At 40.7% G+C, this 22,023-nt stretch overlaps 1 protein-coding gene across 1 annotated transcript in view; it reads left to right on the top strand.

Annotated features, from left to right (window-relative positions):
• Positions 1–22,023, top strand: part of LOC111328727 (dual E2 ubiquitin-conjugating enzyme/E3 ubiquitin-protein ligase BIRC6) — a 45,221-nt gene that overhangs the window by 15,953 nt on the left and 7,245 nt on the right. The window contains exons 19-35 of the mRNA XM_088762782.1: positions 96–835; positions 1,720–1,937; positions 2,448–2,734; positions 2,886–3,089; positions 3,470–3,647; positions 4,195–5,173; positions 5,613–6,382; positions 7,154–7,342; positions 8,473–8,673; positions 8,982–9,109; positions 10,201–10,340; positions 11,418–11,549; positions 12,806–13,003; positions 13,542–13,703; positions 14,366–16,095; positions 20,252–20,495; positions 21,106–21,262. Coding sequence (XP_088618908.1) covers positions 96–835; positions 1,720–1,937; positions 2,448–2,734; positions 2,886–3,089; positions 3,470–3,647; positions 4,195–5,173; positions 5,613–6,382; positions 7,154–7,342; positions 8,473–8,673; positions 8,982–9,109; positions 10,201–10,340; positions 11,418–11,549; positions 12,806–13,003; positions 13,542–13,703; positions 14,366–16,095; positions 20,252–20,495; positions 21,106–21,262 — 6,657 coding nt within the window. The remainder of the gene's footprint in view (positions 1–95; positions 836–1,719; positions 1,938–2,447; positions 2,735–2,885; positions 3,090–3,469; positions 3,648–4,194; positions 5,174–5,612; positions 6,383–7,153; positions 7,343–8,472; positions 8,674–8,981; positions 9,110–10,200; positions 10,341–11,417; positions 11,550–12,805; positions 13,004–13,541; positions 13,704–14,365; positions 16,096–20,251; positions 20,496–21,105; positions 21,263–22,023) is intronic.

Raw genomic sequence — 22,023 nt, 5'->3', positions numbered from 1 at the left:
AAATGACCTCAATTATTTCTTAAATATTGTAAAAGAGGAGCTCCTTCGCTAATTTTACTAATATTTATAACGTCCATATTATTCTTTTTATTTAGCTAACTGTAGTTGGAAGGCCCAAAACAAATGCAAAAGCACGTGTGAAGGTTGGAGAATTCTATGGTAATCCACTTTGTGGTCAGACAAGCGTCGGTGGAGAAAGTCAGCCTCTTGCTACAGGCCGCCAAGACCAGCAGTGTGTACCAATACTACTCAACCTCCTGGAAGACATCCACTGTCACTACAACTTGGCGTGTACACAACTCAAGACCCTGCTGCAGTCATCTGAACCCCGAACACCGAGGCCAGACGGATCTGGAACCCGTGCATTTCTCACTGAAGAAGACAAGAAAGTACAGAAAGCTTACAACCAGTGCGTTAACCTGCAGCACCAACTGAACCTGGTAGAAAAGTCAATAACTAGACTGACGTCCAACGCGGAAAGGAATGGAACAATTCCTTCTCTCGATGCAGCCAAATATGATCACTTGCAGGTCATTTGCAACTGTTTAATAGACACAGTGGTGGCATTAATGGGCATTGGCCCTTCATTAGAGGGTTACCTTGCTAAACCTAAACTGACCCTTGAGTGGCAGCCGTCCTTAAGCCAAGTGACTCCTACCATGTGTGAAAACCTGTTTCGTAACCTCTGTGTTCATGGTTCTCCTCGAAAGCGTGAAAGGGTCGGCGCTCTACTCTTGAATGCATGTGGTAGTAAGCCGTGGTGGGGCGAATTTTTGTCCAATGTTCTGAAAGAGTTCTTTAGTTCCACCCAGAAGTGTACGTTTCCCCAAGAAAGGTATGAGCCATTGTTTGAAAGTGTTACAAGTTCATTCTCTGTAGGAAATCACATAGCAGGTTTGCCTCGAATTCAGTGATCGACGTCACCACTGTTCATAAACTCCTGGTTATGTTGTAAGAAATATTTTAATATTCTTAAAATTTTATGCCAGCAAAAGGTAACACTAGTCACGTTTAGAGTAATACCATTAGAAGAAAGTCGTCATGACTACAGATTGCGTTGAAAATAGGTTTGATGATACATGCATAAGTAACCACATTCACAGAAGTTGGACAGATTAATGTTCTAGGAGCAAAAAGGGGTTTTACGTACCCTGTAACCAAACAAGCGAGTGGCTTGTAATTTGTACCCACTCCTTTCATACATCAGCTGACAAGCTATGCGAAAAGACTATCGTAGCAGAGCAATTTTGAATTGAGTGTCGAAAGTAATCTGGGATTTGTTTTGGTTTTGCCTTACTTTGTAATGTGATTGGTCCGTAAAACTCATACCACTTTCTCAACCAATCAGATTCAGGACCAGATCCAATCGCGACTCGGTCAATCTCGTTTTCCCGCGCTTCTGAAAGCTTTTTTTGTTGTTGTTGTTTTACTTCAGTTTCTCTTTTTAATGTATTCCTTTTATTGGTCGTTATGACCGCTTTGGTTTTGGTTGTAGGACACTAAATTGGAAGCGCTTTAAGAAGGGGCTGTCTGGTTTAATATCAAATTTTCTGGACTGATATACAAGCTTGAAATGCGGAGCGGTTATAAGAGAGAATGAGCTCTCAGATCTCTTCAAGGATTAGATAATTTTGTGGTTGTGTCGAACTTTTTCATTTTGCCACAATAAGTCTATGGGAAATCATAAACTCATAACATTTTATAATTTTGCATAATCAGATTGTTTGCAGTACTTGTGCGCTTGAGCCAACAGTCACCTTCAGTTGAACTGGTGCTCACAAGTTTTCTGAGCCTGTTAGATGGACTGCTCCTCGTCAAGGACCTCAAAGTCGACCTGGAGTCAGCAGACCTGATGTTAATCAGTTGGTTGTTACTCCTCTTACAACATGTTCTGGACACACGTATAATCCAATCTGAATCATCTACATCTGCGAACGGTCAGTTGAATGTTGGTTTTAATCGAGGAACTGAAAATTTCATTTGTGATAACGCCTGTAGATGAAATTCACATTTGGTATCGCATACTTTTTCTTTCTGTTATCAGTGACAAAAAGAAAAGATCAGCTATTCATCGCAAGCTCAAAAATACTCGCGTTACTACACAAGCTAAAATTCCGTAGATATAGGTCTAATGTATGAAGGTTGTCGTTCATGTAAACGAGTCTCTAGATCTTTAGATTTGCCGGTAACACTTCTTCCTATAGTCTGACGAAACTTTCTTGCGTTGTTGCTTTCCGAGGCTATAATGCTTTTTCACTGTCGGTAGCCCATCGAGGTTAGGCGGCTCAAACCAAAGGAACACCGATCCTGTTTTTATTTTAAGCGCAACATAAATTCTAGGGTTAGAAATAATTGTGCAGAGTAAAAAGTTTGTTCTCTGGTTCTTTAACTGCTCACCAACTTGATTTGGTTACATTGGTTGTGTTTCTTTTATTTCTTTACATTAGAAAATGGGGAAAGTTCCAAAGGATTAAATGGTAAAAACAGCGGTACCTCCTCTCTGATTACTGGCAAGAGCAAGTCATCCAAGTCCACAAAGAGTAACAAATCGTACAAGCGAAGCAGATGGGACTTCATGCTCCCAACTTTACCAACTCTACCGTCAAGTACAGGCAGTGAAAGCAGTAGCTACTGGCACAGACACCTCAAGATGAGCAAGGGCACTTTGGTAAAGAAACCTCAGATGGATTACCCACAAGGGTTTACGAAAGGAAATGGCAAGCAACCATATAAGGTAATGGTGATTCAAATATAATGAATGACACTAGTGTCTTCTCAAGGAGCTGAAAACATTTGTCAAATAGCTGCGTGTTGCATATGATAAGGGGTAAGACTAGTGAACTTGTTTGAACGATTTGGTTGAGTGCGTCACATTTGTTCATCAGCACATGAAGGACTTGTCCAAACTCCGTCGGCATGTTGATGAAGGAAAACCTCAACCAGAAAAGACAACTTCCCAGCCAACAACATTTCTCACAAGCACCCCTCTGCCAGCGGCCACAACACTTCCAGTCATGCGCAAGATGGTCAGCTTCGTTCTGAGTATGGATTCCTCTTGTAGTGTAGAACTGTTCTTGGTGGCATGCAAGGTGAGGTAGAACTGGAGTCTGGGTACTAGGGGGTTACGACTCAAACCCACAATGTGAAATTGAGAAGGTTCGAGTTATCGGGAGTTTGGAATAAATTGTTGGAAATAAATAGAAAATCCAGAATTTTATTGTTGCCTTTCAACTCACAAGGATGTCCAGTTTGGTTCGATTAAAGTAGTGTGTTTTTATGTCCTAAGCCAGGTAGAAGTATGGAGGGATTTTGTGCTAAGTCCTCAATAAAAACCGTGGGGTCAGGGCACGTCCCTTCCCTTCCCTTAAGTCTGCCTCGTTCCTGTAACATCCCAGGCATTCGACGTAGTGTCGTGCATAACTTTGCTCCAATTGGAGGTGTCTCACGAACTCGACTGTCGATGTTTTAGGTTGTAGCTCACCTGGCGTGTGTAAGTGACCCACCCGTCAACCTTGTGGATGTCATCACCGACAATCAACTGGAGAAGCTGCTCAGGATGTGTGTGGTGCCAAATGGGATACATTCAACTCACTGGGGAGGCCCATGGGCATCTCATGCGCTTACTACTCTGTTACAGGATCTGCTTGGTAAAGCTTATCAATGTAGTTTCAAACGATGTTTGGCTGTGATACCAACTGTTCCATGTGTTTAGACCTGAGCTGGGAAACTGGTTCGAGTTATCCTGTTGGCCGGCGGTCTTTTGGACGCCTTGAGCTGCGGAGTTGCGAAAACAAGCAGCCGTGCCCTGAAATTTTTTGGGACAAATGGGGGGGGGGGGGGGGGGGAGAAGGAGGTAGTAGTTTCTTCACGCAAAGCTCTGCTGATCGTTTTCGTGGCCCCGCCGCCAAATCGATCGCGTCCAGACTAGGAGGTAAATTTCTCAGTCATTTGAAAGGACCAATGTCTTTTGAATTTTGTTTTCCGTTTTTGAACCAATTTGATTTGTAGGATCAGTTTAATTTCGGAAATACATCCAATTGAATGGCGAAATGAAGAATTTAAATAAAAGATCTACAGATCTGAAGTGGAGCGCTCGCGACTTTCTTTCAAAATTGATGTGGGGCTCTAACTTAGAGTGCTACCACTCCAGACACAGTTCGTCGTATTTGATAGTAGATGTTTTTGTATTTGAAGGTGGACAGGGAAGTAAAGTGAGTGATTCTTCAAGACATGTAACCTCTCAGACTCCTGCAGTTCAAGAAAATGACACAGAAAGTTCGCTCTTGTCAAAGGTGGCTGATTATGAAAAGAAAGGCTCCCTACTGACCATGGATTACGGCGACATATGTCCGAGTTATGACCTGCCTATTGAGCTATCAGGCTGGGTGGGAGATTTTGGTGAGATTGGCAATGGAAGCGAAATGCCCCAACCAACACCAGTCCATGAGAAACCAATGGTACAATCTTCATGGGAGGCCAAAGTTACTCCACCTCCCCCTGTCAAACTGTCATCTGCCATTGACATGAGACTTGAGCTTTGTCTCGAGATGGAAGCAGAGCAAGATCTTAAAATGCTGGAGCACCTTCAAGTAGATGCGATAGCAAAAGCACTGAGTACCGCAGGATCTTCGTTAAGAGGAACCACTGAACAATCACGAAGGAGTATGCCCAAAAATGGCAACAGTGCTCTGGTAGTAAGAACTCTAGAAACATCATTTAGTAAAATATTCAATGACTGCACCAGTGCGGATGTGGATGTTCCTTCTCTTCTGCAATTGTGGCTGAAGATTCGATTGTGTGCTTCCAGTATAACTCTGGATGCAGAATCTTTGAGCAAGCTTTTGTCGCACTCGATGCACCTTCAAGGATCGTTTCCTCAAACGCTGCAGCTTTGCCTGCAAGTCCTTACATGTGTTTCTGACGGGCAATTACGGAACTGTCCTAATCCTGAACTAATCGCTTTTCTAAGTAACGAAGAGCTTCTGCAATTTTTAGTTAGATTACTATCTCAGATGCCGTCATTTGGAGCGAACCCTCTTCCACCTAGTTCCAAGCCAGTGAAGGCGTTTCTGACTTCGTTGCAGTTGGCTGTCAATAGTCACAACAGCGCGGAGCTTTCTCAGGTTTTCCAGGAACTGTTGCTTAAGACAACGCTTGAGCTTTGTACAGAAAGGTATCATACTATTGCCTACAAAACGGGATTTGTTTAGGTGGTCCTTCAAAAGTGTAATAAATTTCCTGAAGGGTTATGGCATGGTATTTTTAATTAGTAAATTTGGTTTGTTTATGGGCACGACATCGCTATAATAAGTGAGAGAAAGATATAAAGTGTTTTGTGAGACCCTAATACAGGTAAAACTTCCTTTATTGGACACCCATGGGCAGCTCCATAAGTGTTTGAAATTAAAAATTTTAGCATACAGCCCACTGTGGTTCAGTGTATTAAGGATGAAAGGCCATCTTTGGAAGTTTCGGTTTAGTGGACTCGTTGCATGAAAAACAAAACCAAGACAAACAGACAGACGGACAGAAACAAAACGGAACAGTACGATAATTGTGAACGTGCGTGGTAAACCTACTGGTACCCACTGAAGTGCCTTGATTTATTGCAGGCTTTCCAATAGAGGAGTAGTCCTTCAAGTAGATCCAGTCATTGATATCTCACTGTCAAACCCAAACAACAGTTGGCTTGGGGTGCAACCTGAAGTTGTCACAAAACTGGTGAAAGCCACCGGGCAGCTTATTTTGGATCACCTCACCCACAGAAGAAGTGTGAGTCTTCTTCCATCTGCTGATATCGTAAGCGGAGCTAGTGTGGATAAACTGGATGACAGTACATGGCTCGTTCAGCTGCTTAGTTTAGTGATTCAGATGTTGCAGAACTCTGTTCTGAAACAATCTGACAGTGGTTCAAGTCAGACATCCATAGACACTTGTCACAGAAAGGAGTCGGATGATGTTGAAGATGTGACTATCAATTCTACCGGTGGCTCTCCAGTCTGTCTTAGTTTAACAGATAAACTAGTGGCTGACAAAGGAATCTTCCAGTGCTTATTGGATTGTCTGAATCAGTGTACCACAGATAATCAAGGGGTGTCGGGTTCGACATCTCTCTGTCAAGACAAGTTTTGTACCGATGAGAAGATCTCAGGCAAACCCAGCTCAGTCGAGGATGGAGTGTGGCAACTCTTATGGATGATGCAAAAACAAGTTGGTGATCGAGGGGTTCTGGTTGAGGGATTTCTGGCCTTCCTGCAGACATACGAAAAAGACGAAGTCGAGTCATCTCCGGCAGCAATGAAGCATTTGTCTGACCCCTTACTTAGGCTTTTCTGTAAGATTTTCAACTCCACTCAGGCTGTGATGCAGTTTTACGAAAAGGGTTAGTATCAAAAGGCGTAAAATTACCATTTTCATTGGCATTTTGTGTGCAATTTTCCTTGCAAAAGTAGACAAGAAAACACACAGGGGTCAAGGATAAGATTCTCAGTTTTGTTTTAAACGCTTTTGATGTGAGACCATGACCAATTAAGGGCAACATAGAAGGCAACAAAAAATTGGTGCAGTGAACTTGCTTGTTTGGGAAAGATTGCATTTTAAAAGCTGTCGGTCATCCAAACTATTGTCAGCAAGAAAAACAAACCACCAGAATCACTCTGTTTCAATTCTACGCGTTGTTCTTAGAAGAAATATAGAGAGTAGTTTGTAGAGAAACTGTTGTATTTAGTCGGTGGATTAGTGAAACCCTTCGTGATAAAGCTCAATCATCTGCAGAGTTTCTCTTTTATACCTGTGATGTATTTGGATTTTTTTCACCGTGTTTACATCGCGTTATCTGAACACGAAGGGGCAGGGAGAATTCGCGATGGTTCTACACATCTTTGATTGCGTCTTGGATTTGCGTATCTTTCAAGGATTGTCTCTTACCCCGAGTGTTCGAATGACGCTGTCATATTACGCAAAAGGTGCTCTTTTGCCTTATGAATTGCGTCTAGAAAAATGCGCGTGAAATTAAAACTTTATGACTGTGATTACGCACTCCCATCTAAACAGCGCGCCTATTGTCTTCCATGTCTGATAGAAAACCTTGGGTCTTTGAGTTCTTGTTATGCACATTCGTTACACATATGATTGGTGTTGTTTATCCCCTCAGGCGGCCTCGACATTGTGTGTAACGCTATCATGGCAGGACGAACAGCATCCTTGGACGGTTCGTCGCATGGTCTTCTCTATGTCATGCAAGAACTCAACAGCAAACCCAACAGGAGGGAACCGAGAGGGCTCTTAACATCCCCTGGAGAAGGAGAATTGGCCAAGCGAATGTTCAACTTTGCACCTTACGGTAAGAGTCTTTGTCAGTCTTCACGGGTTTTGTTTCCCTTGACATAGAAGAATTCCTAGTGGAGTGTCTAAAGTTTTCCCGTTTTGCATTTGTTAGCATAACTGAGTTGTATATATATAACAGCTTTATTGTAATCGTAATCGTAATTCACATTATATTACATTACATTACATTACAATTGGGTTATAGAGGGAGGAACTTAATCCCCATATTATAATTAGAATAAATTACATATATCTATACAAATACTTTAACAATACATGCATGCGTAAGAATTTTAAAAATATGCTATAAATATATAAATCATTTAAAATAGACTTTTTTCCATGCTTTTTTAAAGCTATTTACAGATTCATGATCTACGACAGATGATGGTAGCTTATTCCAACAATCAATATATCTGTTCCAGAAAGAATATTTAAATACATCCGTGCGAAAAAAAGGCTTGTAAAGTTTATAAGAGTGGGATTTTCGATTACTGAAAGACATAGTATCATTAATGTTTCCAGCAGAATATCCCTTTATAAACTTGAAAAGCTGGACTAAGCCTAGGAATTCTCTACGATGAGCAAGTGTGGGAAGACTGAAGGATTTTAGACGATCTTAGTAGGAAGTGTCTTTGCCAGCGATCCATCTTGTAATATTTCTTTGAACCCGGTCAAGTTTATCGATCAAGTATATTTGGTGGGGGTTCCACACTTGACAAGCATACTCAAGTATTGGTCCAATCATAACTTTGTAGCCCTTGAGTAAAGCTTCATGGTGTGACCCAAGGGTTCGTTTGAGTAAACCCAGCAATCCAGTGTTTGATCCTGCCACAATAGAGAGAATGTGAGGTTTCCATGATAAATCGTCAGAAAGAATTACTCCAAGATCCTTATGAGTAGATACTTGATCAATAGATTTATTGTCAATGGAGTAGTTGTATTGTGCACGATTTCTAGCTCTGAGTGTTGTGATTGGTTAAGAAAACTAGCACCTTCCTCTTAACCAATCATATACAGTGCTGAAACCAAAAATTGGAACTCTGTCTAGTTTAAAAATGCTGAAAAAATGGAATCTACGATGGACACTATGTGCTAAATTATACTACATCGCATTGCGGACGTATTTTCCTGTCTCTCTTGCAGCTAGCATTCACTGTACGTCCTCTTCAAAACATCCTCCTGACGCGCTGCTAAAAGTCACAGCACAGCATCGTCGCGTCCGCTCACCAGCGTGGTCATATCGTTTTCCCGTCAACGAGGAATGGTGTGAGTTGGTTGTTAGTCTGCCTTCAGCCATCTTGTTACATGAAGTACACATTCAACCTCATTCTTCAGGACTCTCAAGTAAGTGTCTTCGTGTTTCTATCTGTCTTTGTTTCCCTGAATAGATTTCTCCGTAAAATGGTGGCTAAAGATTGAAACCAGTCAGTCTAAAACTACACAGTACATCCACTTTCATACCGACTGAAGCACCCTTTAACTGGTAATCTGAATAAATTTTCAATTTGCTTTACCTTTTAATTTCCATTTTGGCTCTTTTTGTTTCATTTTTGCGTTTTACTTTTTTTATGACAACTTTATTGCAATTCAGTGTCTATCAAATCTTTGATAGATCTCAGAATAAGATTTTTCGTGGTTTGTTATTCCATCAGCTAGCCCATCACATGTGGCACTGGATGTGAGTAGTGACTGTCAAGTCCTTGTACCTGTCTGTGGACCTGTCCTTACCACTGGAATCACCACAATCAAACTTAGACTTCAGCAGCCTGTTGTTGCACAGGTATGATATTCTTATTGCGGTCGGTTCTTTGCATTTACTATAACTTTCATTTAGATAAAGGAACGACATATCGTTTGTCTCACGATTTGGAGTCCGGCTATCAAAACGTTAGTAACAGCAAACCAAGGTGATATGAAAGGCGACCCGAAAACTTTCGACCTCGTTGCCTGACAAAGACTAGCAGTATAGTTGTCGAAACGTCGCGATCAATACAGTTGAAAGCCTGATTCTTCATCGTGACACAGACACTTCAACGTTCATTTATCTAAACCACGATGAACAATAACATTCTCTAAACTTACTTGCTAAGAAGTTTTAGTTGATCAATTTAGCGGGCCGTACAATAGAGTCTGGCTCGCTGAATTAACCAGTGCAAGTTGTAGCGAACGTCTTTGCAGAGAACTGTACGCGTTTTCACTAGTGCGGATGATCACAGAAAGTCTTGTTTTCATCCCGGCGACTGATTACAGCGACAAAATTGTGTTGGACAGGCAAAGATTTTCGAAAGACTCACCACCTCACACCAGGTAAATTGTCGCAAGGGCTTCATTCCGTTAAGTGTCAAAGCTACTTCCTAATCAGCGGAGGGCTCGACACTAACGGTACCCAACTAGCCACAGACTAGTAGAAATTCAGTTTTGGCAAGAGGTTTTCGATTTCTACCAGCCAGTTTAGCTAGTAAACAGACTGAAATTGTTGTGATATCTGAGTGGTCACTATTTAGGCATGATGCTGTTAACTGCAGCTCATCTGCGAGGATTGTTTCTCGAAAAGAGTGTCGGGATACCATTTTCAAGTTGATTGTCGAAGTAATCCGGGATTTGTTGGCGTTGCTTTATGAATCTCTCTGATTGGTCAAGCACACTTGAGCCTTCCTTTGGATCAATCAGTAATTATGTATAATTAAAACTGGCATTTTTTCCGCGCTTTACGTATTTTTTTTCATTTTACTGTGTCGTCAGTGACTTCTTTTTATACTTCCCATTTTCTTCGACTCGCAGTTAAACAGAAAGTAAACTTCTATGGCCTAGCCTTGTGAGGCAATGTTTGACTTTCAGTTGCAAAGTATTTTTCACTCCTATGTTTTTCAGTATGTCCATATTCATTGTCACCGTCCACGTGACTCCCGTGTAGTAGGACTGTCTCAGATCAAGATCATGGGAGCATCATTACATGGAGTTGAAAGTGGAAACGCTCAGGAGCTCCACAATTTAAAGGGCCAATCAGCTAGGTAATCGGCTATGACACTTAAATATTTAGTGGAGGCGGATTAGTATTCACGTTGTGGTTCAATTTAAGCTGTATTTCGAAGTTCAATTTTCTCATGTTTTGGGTTAGAAAAACGGAATACGATTTCAATTGAACAAGAAATATGTTTGAAGCATTAATAAGCCCGAAATGTGTGTTTGGTAATTGAAAACCTTTTGACGTTTTAAACCAATTTTCCTTCAGAGGGTAATTACGGGAATAGCTCACCTAACTCAGTTTGAATGTAACTCAGTTTGAATTCTGTGTTCAAAATGTCAACTGGTCTTATATAGCCAAGTAACAAATCCTATTTGTGAAAGAAAAGCTTAGTCTTTTCTAATTATTTACTCAGAAATAGTGCTTTTTTAACACCGAGAAGATAACGAGAACCACAAACGTGTATTTATTTTTTAATTTCGCCAAACAACAGCAATAAAAATAAATAAATTTTAAAAAAAATGACAATCGATGACAAAAAAAAAAAAATGGCAGGGACACCGCAAAAGCGTAGCCAGCAACAGCGGGCCCAAAAATATAAGCGTACTTTGAACAAGAGGGAGTCAAGCAGCTGTGACATATCATTTATTCAGGCCATCCCCCCCCCTCCTTCTCCTACAACGAATTTCTCTAATCGCACCAAAAGGATTGAAAACAATTATGACTCTAAAAAGCCATTGTTGCTAAAATGACTGCTGGACTTATGGAACTAAAATAGCACCTTCTATATTTATTTACATTAATAACCTACTGTAAACTATTCATACTTTAATTTGCTTTATTTGCTTCGTTGTTACTCATAATGATATACTTGTTTGAATCAATTTCACTTTTCTAAATTAACAATATTGGAATCTCCTTGTAATTTTTATTTCCAACCTCCTTGATATAATTTAACATTGTCTGCAACCACCCGACTCGATTAGCTTTGATACATTCGGGTGGGTATTTCTTTCATTTTTTGCATTTTTTTTTATTTCTTCTTAAATAGATATAAAGGATCATTTCGAAGCGATGAAATTATATATGACAATTACTCATCTTCTGTTTATTTTGTTCATAGTCTCGGCTGGGTACAGTTACTTGGCCAGTGCCTCTCACAAGGACCTGATTTTTATCTGGAGGCAAATGAACCTTCTACATTACTCTCGAATGTGTTTAGCACCTGTATCGCTCTGCTACTATCACCACAAAGGTTTTAACTGTCTTCCATTTTTTAACAATGTGCCTCCCCTAGCAGCTAAGTCGCATGTTAAGGCTACAGTTGCACCGTAGGCTTGGAAAAAATATATGCGTCATTGTCCAAGCGTATGGTCAAGGTGGCTAGATAGTATAATTGCCGAGTTCTTTTTTGCCTTTTCATGGACCGAGACGAAGTCGAGGTCTTTAAAAACACGAAAAAAAGAAAAAGGATAATATCCAGCGATCTTGACCGAACAACCTTTGTCAAAAATTGATTTATCATATAACAAAAAGATTTCCCTCTCATAATATTCAGGAATGACTTATTTATTTCGAGAGTAGGGAAAGAGAGCCATCATGGGTATACCCACAGGCGTTGTCGGCCATATAATAATAGAATTTGTTACGTCGCTCGCAGCGCACGTGGGGCAAGATGAAGCGAATCCTGTGTTCTGATTGGCTATCCAAGCGGGCAAGATGCCCGCATTGATCCCGCTCATTAAAAAAAAAAAAAAATAGAATTAGAACTACATTTGTGACTCTTGGACAATTTCGGCGATGGAAACGCAAGAAGTGGCAGAAGATTTTCAAACAGTTGGCTTTCTTTCCAGGCTCTCAAAGTAAACAAGTCATTCCTAATTCTTATTACAGCGAAATCTTTTTGCGATATAATAAGTCCTTTATTAACCAAGCGCGAGGTCAAGATGGCTGGATTTTGGCTGAGTTCATTTTCCGCGTTTTTATGGACCTCGACTTCGTTTCGGTCCATAAAAATGCAATAAAAGAACTCGGCCAAAATGCACCCATCTTGACCTCGCGTTTGGTTAATAACCCAGAGAAATTTTCAGTAGAGTGCCGAAAGTAAACCAGGATTGGACTGGTTTTACTTTCTTTCGCTTTGTGATTGATTCAGAAATCTGGTGCCACCCTCTTAACCATCAGACAGTTTTCTTGTTTCTGCGTTGATTTTTTATTGGCTCCTTCGGATGGTTTCCGTAGTCTCTGTAATTAAACAAAGTTGTGGTTACGTCTGGAAGATGGTTGGTATGGAAATGAAACATCAGTGTGTATCCACCCTTATTACTTCCGTCGACCTGCTATGAATGACAGGGAATTTTGATATTATGAAGAACGCGAGCAGTGAAATGATATATTAATAAAACGTTTTTTTATCAGACTCGAGATAATTTTTTTCAGTTGTTGCATACATATTAATTTGCAATTTAATTTAATTGTGAAGTGGCACTGATGACTTATTTCCTTTTTTAGTGCTGGTCACTCTACTTGTTTAGAACTGGTCCTCATGAAGTTGTCCAAGCAGTTTCCAGAACTCGGCACCATGTTAATGAAACAACTTTTAAAATGCCCGAGTGAGAAGGGAAGAAAGAGAGGACCGCTGGTAAACGTAGCCACAGTGGAACTTGTATACCAGTTGGGAAAGAAACAGGACTCTTCATACGAAGACAGGTATGGCGAGCGGAATGGTGATTGGGTAAAACTAACGCTTTATTATATTTTAATTGAAGCTTGTTTGGATCGAGGGTCGCCGGTAGAACTAAAACCAAAGGTGTAACAGTGGCCATTTAAAGAAGAAAGAGAAAAGCAAAGGAAAATATCTCTCAAACTTTCAAGGAAACCAGTGCATTGCTGCATGAAATGGGGCGAGCGGCCTGTTCAGGAGTAGTGGCAATGCATCTATGTGCGTCATGAGACAAAAACGGAAGTAAACCTCACTCTTCGTGTGATCCACTAAGCCCTTGTACGACATTACGCAAGGAACTGTCGCGAAAGTTAAAAAAAGATAGTCTAAGTATACGTTACGTCAAACCTTTGTGCGTTTATGTCCGTCTCTCCAATCAAAAAGTAGCCATTTGGATCAGTAGCGAATAGTGTGGCTACATTTTCTGATGCAGAACCATTATGCAGCATCACAGTGAACGTTGAAGCAGTTTCTTTCCGAATAATATCGTGTATTGATCACTAAGTTCTTGTCTTCCTTCGGCAGATTGTCAGTGATATCGTCCTGGTTACGGTCCGTCTGTGACTCGTCCACCTCATTGCACAGGGCACCTGGGCATATTCAGTCTGTAGCTGCTGTCATCTGGAATGCAAAGGAAACTAACTCGGAGTCAGTAGTGAGACGACACTTTTCGGAAGAGCTCTTCAGGTGTGTTTCAGTTGGACCTGGGTGATTACCGTCATTTTAAAGTTAACTTGTACCTTTTTTATTTGGTACAAGACGACCACTTACTTTTGAGGGCTCTCTACTGTAACTGTCATTAAATCCTTGTAAAGTGTTGACTACTTGTTCTTATAGTTTTTGCGTCAGTCAGTGTTACACTGGGGCCAAACTTTGCTTGTACTGTCATATTTTTTCAGATAACACCCCACCGTGTCTCTGTAATTAATTGTGTGGTTGTAAACCTGTTTTCAAAGGGAGAGGTTTGGGTTTGGCTGACAACGCCACAAACAAGCAAGCCACATATTATCTATTGTATTTATGTGTGTCCTTTGTTTAAGAATAGCAACACAGTAAAACATTAGAGGAACTACTCGAAATTGCTCGTTTCTAATCCGTATCTAGTTTCGTACTTCTCTAAAATCTTCGTATGGGCTTTGTCTTCCCAGCAGTTGAGGTGTTTTGGGCCTCTTTTCCGTCTAACGGAAGTGTGCAACACGTAAATGATGATGTAATTATTGTGTCAAATCCGCTTTTAACTCGGAGAAATTAATGAGTCAGGTGCGTAAGCTACATTGCGTAACCCAGAATACTGCGTTTTTATCCTTTGTTGCGTTCTCATTTGGCATACCTGCATCTTTAATTTTCAGATCTCTCCATGAGTGTTCTCAAACTTCCTCTAATGAAGATTCCCTGAAACGAAGTATTGATCACCTCATTGGTGCTCTAACGTACATTTGTCCAGCCTATTATGAAGTGCTTCTAGAACTGACTGGAGTCAAGGAACTTCTCAACGAACGTAACAAAAAAAGTGGCGAAACTGGTGGTGCGTTGTCAAGACTTCTAGCAGCTCCGTCACGTCTCGCAACACTGGCTACAGCCAGCCAATCATATGTCACTAGTCAACTATTGTTAAATTCTGGGTTACTTGAAATGATGGCTGGAGGTATTGTGGACTTCTGTCAAGCATTTGGGAATTCCCAAGGTTTGGACAAACATCCAGCTGTGGGGGATCCACCACCGAAGACAAACCTGTCTATCGACCTTCTTCCAAACCTTTTAGACTTTTTAACTTGTTGTTCCCAGGAGCCAACCATTAAGGACTGGATGGGTGAAACAGGATACCAGTTGTGGTTTTTACTTCTTTCACAGCTTTGCAGAGGACGAGATGTCCAGAGTAACTCACCTTTTGGCTCACCAGGCGTAGTTTCTTCCATCCCCAGCCACGCCAAGTTTGCAATGGAAACTTCAACGGTGGATCTTTTATGCAACTGTGTTCATTTTCATCTCAGAAATCAAGAAAAGATGGCGAGTCTCTTGGTTGAAACCATTGGCGGAAAGAACTCTATAAATGGATCAAGTCTTGACAAGGAAACCAAGGTGAACACACAGGTCAACGGCTTCTTACGACAGTTGATCTTACAAATGTTACTTGAAGAAGAGACAGTTCTTATCTGTGTGCACGTTGAGAATGATTTGAATTTACAAACAATGCGAGGATTTGATTTCTTTCACAAAGATGGTTGGCATCCTCGCTTCGGAGCAGGACACTCATTTTCGTTATTTTCTGCTAAATTCTCCACGACTCTTAACGAACTTAGTGAACAGATTCTTCGTCCTAAAGTAAACAAACCGGTCGAGACAACGTTGGAGGAAAGGTTCCCCAAACCCGCTGCAGTGGAGGGAATGGCCGAACCTGGCGAGTTTAGCCAGTACGAAGGGTTTGAATTTCTTGAGTCTGTTAGTCTTGCAGCGGGCCTGAACGTGAAAAGTAAAAGAGCTGAAAAAAGTGAAGTGTCAACAGCAAAGGAAAATAATCCAGATAATGGACAGAGTCACAATCAAAGAAAAAGCGTTTCGTGTTCATTCTATCACGATATACTTGGCAACATGCGTTTACCACAGTCTTGGACATTGGCTCAGTTGCTGCAGCATCTAATGAACAAAGGACTACCTTGTGGTACGTCTTACCTTGAGGTAACGTGTAAGACTCAGGATGGAAAGACGGAGGATAATTCTACTAATTCTGTGCCATTGCTAACCCCGTTGGATGTGTTTGCCAAACAGGATGGCTTAGTACACTTATCAATGCATCTCCCGTGCCATGTTATAACATCTTCCTCGGTGGCTCATGACACCGAAACGGAGGTGGTTGAGGGTGACAGCAGTGATAAACAGGTGCCCTCCTACCCAACGCAGCTTCCGTTGCCTTTAGTTTCCATACCTGCTTCAGTGTTAAGTGCTGTTCCAGCACATACACTTGTAGCGTTTGGTTTATTCATTCGCCTTCCTGGTTACAATAAAGTTCTGCTTGAAGATCGTCTCAAGGCTTGCTACCTTCTGAGGCTGCTTCTGGGAGCCAAACAGGATGGGAATGGAGGTAGGAGTCAGTGTTTTCACTAATCAGTCAGTGTGTCGGTCCTTCCTTGAGTCAGTGAGTCAGTAAGTCAGTTGCTCGAATTGTCGGTCGATCACTCAGTTACTCATTCGGTCAGTCAGTCAATTCAAAAATCACAAACGTTTTATTAACCCTTTTCACCCTATCATTAGTATGCATGTTCTCCATACTGTTCCCTAAACAGTTCGAAAAGTGCTGACAAGGATGATTTATTCAACAATCAAGAGTTTCTTTATTTGGTGATCATATCCTCTATTTCCGAGCCCTTAATGTTTGATTCAGGGGTGATATCATAAAGAGAAAATGGACGCTTGTCAGTCTAAGTGGTCAAAGGGTTGATATAGACGATGTGATATATGTCAGACCTGAAAACCTCAAAATGTGCTCAAGACTAATGAGTGAGGACGTCTGTTGAAGTCCTAAATGTAATAAAGTCCTTAATGTTATAAAGTCCTAAATGTAATAACATTTGGCCTAGTTGTAATAAGCCTCTAATGCAATCGTTCCACTGCGCTAATGCATTGTTGTTCTAGCGGACATCCACATTGAGGTGTTAAAGTGACAGCTGTTGCAAAAAATCCTCTGCTCAGTATTCATGTCACATTGCGGGCTCGCTGATATCAACCAGCATCTTTTTACTTACTAGTCGTAAGTCGAGTACCATTGGCTGGAGACCGTTCTACTGACAGCATCTAATGACAGCTGGCAAAACAATGAGTACGCTGACCTCCATATATCACTGGTTCAGACTCTTAAGTACAATAGATTTTGGAAAAATTCTGGTAACGTTATACTTGTGTGATCAGTGATGGAGGTACAAGTCATAAACCAAATTAAGAACTTGGGACAAGGAAGTTTGTAGACTTGTAAGTCGGACAATTTGCGGGCTTGGATATAAATTTTTTGTCTTTACTTTTTAGACCAGACCTTGTTTAGCATGCACATTTTGTTTCCCAATTCGGACCTTGTGACAGCTCTTCAGAAAGTTATTGTTTTCAAATTGTCGAATATTTTCGTGGTTATATGAATAGTGACGAGATGATTTTTCTCCACAAGAGAAGATAATTGGGAACAATTGTGTTCTCTTGATCTTGAATTGCATGCAACAAATCCAACACAGAAAAAAACTACTGCGTGGATCTACATCAAATTATATACTCAGTGACTTACATTTAACAGGTGTAAATGAAAAGAAGCTGGTGACCAGCACATTCAAAATGGTTATCTATGTGAAAGGTTGTTAATGATGTACCGATCCCCAAAAACTCACGCAAAATTTTCAACGAAAACATCAAGAATCAACCGCTGTTGCCAAATAGGTACAAGAAAATTTATAGAAGTCTGCAAAAGGAATTAAAAGAAGGGAAGAGAAAAACTTGAGACTTTTCAAACGCAAAGCTTATTCAAATACTTTATCCTAATGTTTTAAGCTTAACTATCAATACGCCTCTGCACTTCTAAAACCCAGTGACTTACTCGCTTGTGTGGTTGATTGTAACTTTTGGACAATGTCTGCGACGAAGTCGCAGAGAGCAGTAGAAGGGCTAGACAGTCAAAACAAAGAAAAAAGGTTGAACGAACCTCTTGGATTTATTGTGCTACAAACACAGCTGGCTCTCCCTCTCTTTCTCAAAATAAACAATTATTCTTGATTCTTATTAGAGCGAAATCTTTTTGCTTTATATTAAATCCTTCATCGACTAAGCCAAAGATAAAACCTGTCTTAACTCGAAGTCGTTTACCGTCGTTTCTTTCAATTTTGGCTAATTTTCTCACGCTGAAATTATCATACACACTCAATAGAATATATAATTTCAACTGCTAACTGTTTATCTGAAGAAGAATGCCTTCCCTACCCTCGAAAAAATCCGTTCAAAACATCAGGAACATTAATTTAGCGGACGGTGCCTATTTACCCCGATGATGACCTAGTGTCGAAAACGTTTGGTTTTTACTTTTAAAATAAATTTTTGCTTGGTAAACGGCTCAAATTTAAACCCGTGCTAAGATTGAAAGGTTTTAAAATAACTTTTTCTTTGAATTTCTGTTTGTTTGTTCTCAAAGTCATATCTCAGAGTATCGGGCACGAATTGTGTAATACCGCTAAGATTAATTGTTTTGTCCATAATGTTCGCTTAATAAAGTACATTCTATATACAAGGCTAAAAGATTAGGGAAAAAAAATATTAAAATGTTTAAACCAAACGTTTTACGTTACATTTACTCTTTCTCAAGAACAATAGAAGGACTCGGTCAGAGCACAACCTCAGTCGCCTTCTTAACACTGAGAGCAAGTTTCAGAATGAATTCCGTGATGTAATTGTGTATTTCCGATGTATGAATCATTACGCTAATCAGTGTCATTGTGCGCCGCCAAGAAACTTGAATTTCAAGGTAGGTATATGACAGGACTAACCACCATTTAGATGCATCTTTCTTGACAGAAAACGAAAGATCGCTACATGTTGTCGCTTTCTGATCGCTGTCCCTTTTTAGTTCCTTTTTAAACAGTCACAACAGAAAAGAGAAAGCAAATACCTTCACCAAATACCGAGACGATGGCTCGTCGCGGAAAACAAGAACATTTTCCAACCTTTTCGCACAGTAAAAGAAATATCTCTCAAAGTCTAACTTAAACACGAACGCGCGCTATAAAAGGAGCCTTAGGTCCCACTGGACCATTTGTCAATCAACCTTCGTGTGATGTAGAACTCTCAGAGTCAAGTCAGCTTGAGCTATAGCTACTCCAGAGCAGTGAACAGCGGGCGCATTCCTCGAAATTGTTTTATGTCTTCATCACAATACAAGAATTTTTGAGATTTGTATTTCCTTTCTCCAATGGAAACTATCTTTATTTGTGGCGGTAAATTTGAGATCGAAGTAGGTGGTTCGCACGTTATCTCATGCCACCATGCTGGTGGAAGTAAACAGTAGATATCTCATTAGCTCCTTTTGTTCGTCAACTAGCATTTAAATTTGACCCGCACACGTCAACGGTGAGTGACAAATGCGCCTAGGTCTTCCCAGGGAAGACTTCTTATATAGCGCGCCTTCGTGTTTAAAGTAGAGGCCAAGGGTTGCATTTAAGACCATTTAATGAGTTTTAAGACTAAGGAAAGTACATATACTGCGAGACTAGATTGTTCCCAGTCTGAATGGGTAAACAACACTAGTGGTAATATTAAATTAACTACACCGTTCGTTTACAACTGCTACAGTGCTTCCGCAAATTTGGATTTGTCTTCTCATAAATTTCTTTAGGATCCCAAGGTTAAGAGTTTTCAGTTTTCATGCGATGATTCTTCGACAACTAGTCGCAGGTTTTTGTCTTTTAAATCTGCATTAGTAAATGGTCAGACAAATAATTTCGTCTCGGCCGTTTCGTCTCCATGTTGAAATGTAAATGTGGGGGTTTTTAGTGAAATGTGGTTGGCTGTTTTTAATTGCCGTGACTCATGATTGTAAAAAGTTAAAAGCCGTGAACTGTGAATGATATGCCAGTCGCAATACGTGAAACAAAGATACTATTTTTCCGTTATCCGTTATTACGAAAAAATAAAACGCATTTTTCCGTGAAAAATTACTTGCCGAAAATATAAAATATCTTGACCAAGCCTGTTCGGTCAAGATGGCCGTATTGGTCAGCGTTCTATTGTTTTGGGATCTGTCAATTTGATGCCAAAAGCACATCAGTATGAAGGTTTGTAGCCAATACTTCTCGGCCTACTTCTCGGCCTACATCTCAAGCAAAAAGAGACCCTGTTTAAAATCAGCGAGAGAGCCCACACATACGCCATGAACTTTGGTCAGAGGATTTTCTGGTGTAACAGTTGTCACTTTAACGTCTCAATGTGGATGCACAAGCACAGTTAAAGTATTGCATTGGAGGCTTATTACATTTAGGATCAAATGTTATTACATTTAGGACTTTATTACATTTAGGACACAATGTTATTACATTTAGGACTTTATTACATTTAGGACCAAGTGTTATTACATTTAGGACCAAGTATTATTATATGTAGGACTTTATTACATTTAGGAAAGTTATTACATTTAGGACTTCAACAGACATCAGCGTCCATGTGTTCGCATACCTATTTCTTTAGCTTATCGTGCCTTTCCATGTTTCTCCCAGAACCTATTTTGTCATCTCCAGTGGCCAGCAGCCTGTCTACACTACCATTCCATGTGTTACGGATCCTATTTCAGAGCAGTGAGCTTTCACCACAGGAAGGTGCAGCCGTGCACAGGGCGGCTGTAGAAGTCGGTGCGATCCAGATGGTGTTACTTTGTCTTGCTGTACTGAGTCATCACAAACCGCGAGCTACTAATCACTCACATAAGATGGCTTTACAGGCCTTGTCCGCATTAACGGGCAGGTACAGTGAAAACTTCATCCCCATTACCTGTGGGGTTGTCATTAGGAGCCGGTAGACTATTTTGCAGTGGCTACTTTGTGGATTGTGTTACGTTCAAAGAAAGGAAAAAGTATTTTTGATGCATCAATGTCTGGCTAAAAAGTGTTACTCGAATATGCCCTAGAGTAGGATGCTGGAAATCACGTCGAAGAGAGTTTCAGATTTCAAAATATTCCGGGGGAATATGCCCGCTCACTCCCTTAGAAGGGCGGGTTACTTTGCAACACGTGATGCTTCCCATGTAAAAATTAATATATTCAGCCACCTACTCAAGTGAGAACATACAGCCATTACATTTTCTGATGGCAGCCCTGACCAGGAACAATTTTAGGTAGTCTGAGTTTCGTTAGTAGTCTGGGATATCTGCGATGCTGCACGATTTGTCCAGGTTCAATTGTAATTGGCCTTGTAGGGTAATTCTCTGTGTTCTGATTGGCCATCGTCATTGCTTTGGTTTCGGTCAACGACACGAAATCAAGATGCCCTCTTAAACTTTTATCCCACAAGGGGTCGCTGATTTTGTTGTTGATGATTGTTTCGGTGATGGACTCAAATTTGTTTGAATTTGTAGTGTTTGCCGCGACAATGATGTTGGAGCCGGTAGTGAGAGAAGCTATTGGGCCAAAGGGACAGGATTTGGTACAGGATCCACATCATCAGGCTGGGATGTTGAACAGGCCATGCTTAAACAGAAGGCTGAAGAGGAGCATGTCACTTGCCTACTGCAGGTAACTACGGTGGAATTAAACGTAGGGAAGCTTCTCTGGGGGCGATTTTAGCTTTTTCACATGTGTTACCCCAGTTAATTTAGTGTTTCTCACGAGATTTTGTGCTTTAAGACGTTTGTTACCGTTCTGTTAAGGACTTTAAGCTAACCTAAAAGGTATGAATAGACCCAGCTCTCTTAATGCCATTTGAATGGAGTATTATCTGGTCTTGACAAGCAGTTTCAGAGATGGAACCTCCCCTAAAAAGATCAGACTTATTTTCTATATCGAGACGCACCAGTTGATAAGGAGAACTTTTGCCGAAAATCGAAGTCGAGTGAGGTCATGAACAAACCTTTCTCATCTCATGGTTGAAAATTTTATGCACATCCAATAATCACAGTTTTTGATGAAATTGAAAAAAATGTGATCAGAGTCCTTTGCAGGAGAAATGTCCCCTCCCCCTTAAACTTTGCCCCGCTCCCAACGGTTGAAAAAAAAAAATTAAAACACTAGGCTTAAAATTCACCATCTTCATTTGCATCATCATCGCGCATAAGCATCGCGCATAAGCATCGCGCATAAGCATCGCGCATAAGCATCGCGCATAAGCATCGCGCATAAGCATCGCTTATGTTTGTCAACATGGACCCAGTTAACGGCCTAGCTCGCCGCGAGTTTCCTTGAGCTCACTAGTAAATCACCCGGAATACTTATCAGAAGATCGTAGGTTCGACTGAGGAGCACTCGAAGTTCTCTTTCTCCGAGTACACATTTGTCAT

The sequence above is a fragment of the Stylophora pistillata genome, chromosome 6 (genome assembly GCF_964205215.1).
Source record: "Stylophora pistillata chromosome 6, jaStyPist1.2, whole genome shotgun sequence".
Lineage (NCBI taxonomy): Eukaryota > Metazoa > Cnidaria > Anthozoa > Scleractinia > Pocilloporidae > Stylophora > Stylophora pistillata.
The sequence above is the reverse complement of the archived record's forward strand: the minus strand, read 5'-3'. Positions and strand labels throughout refer to the sequence as shown.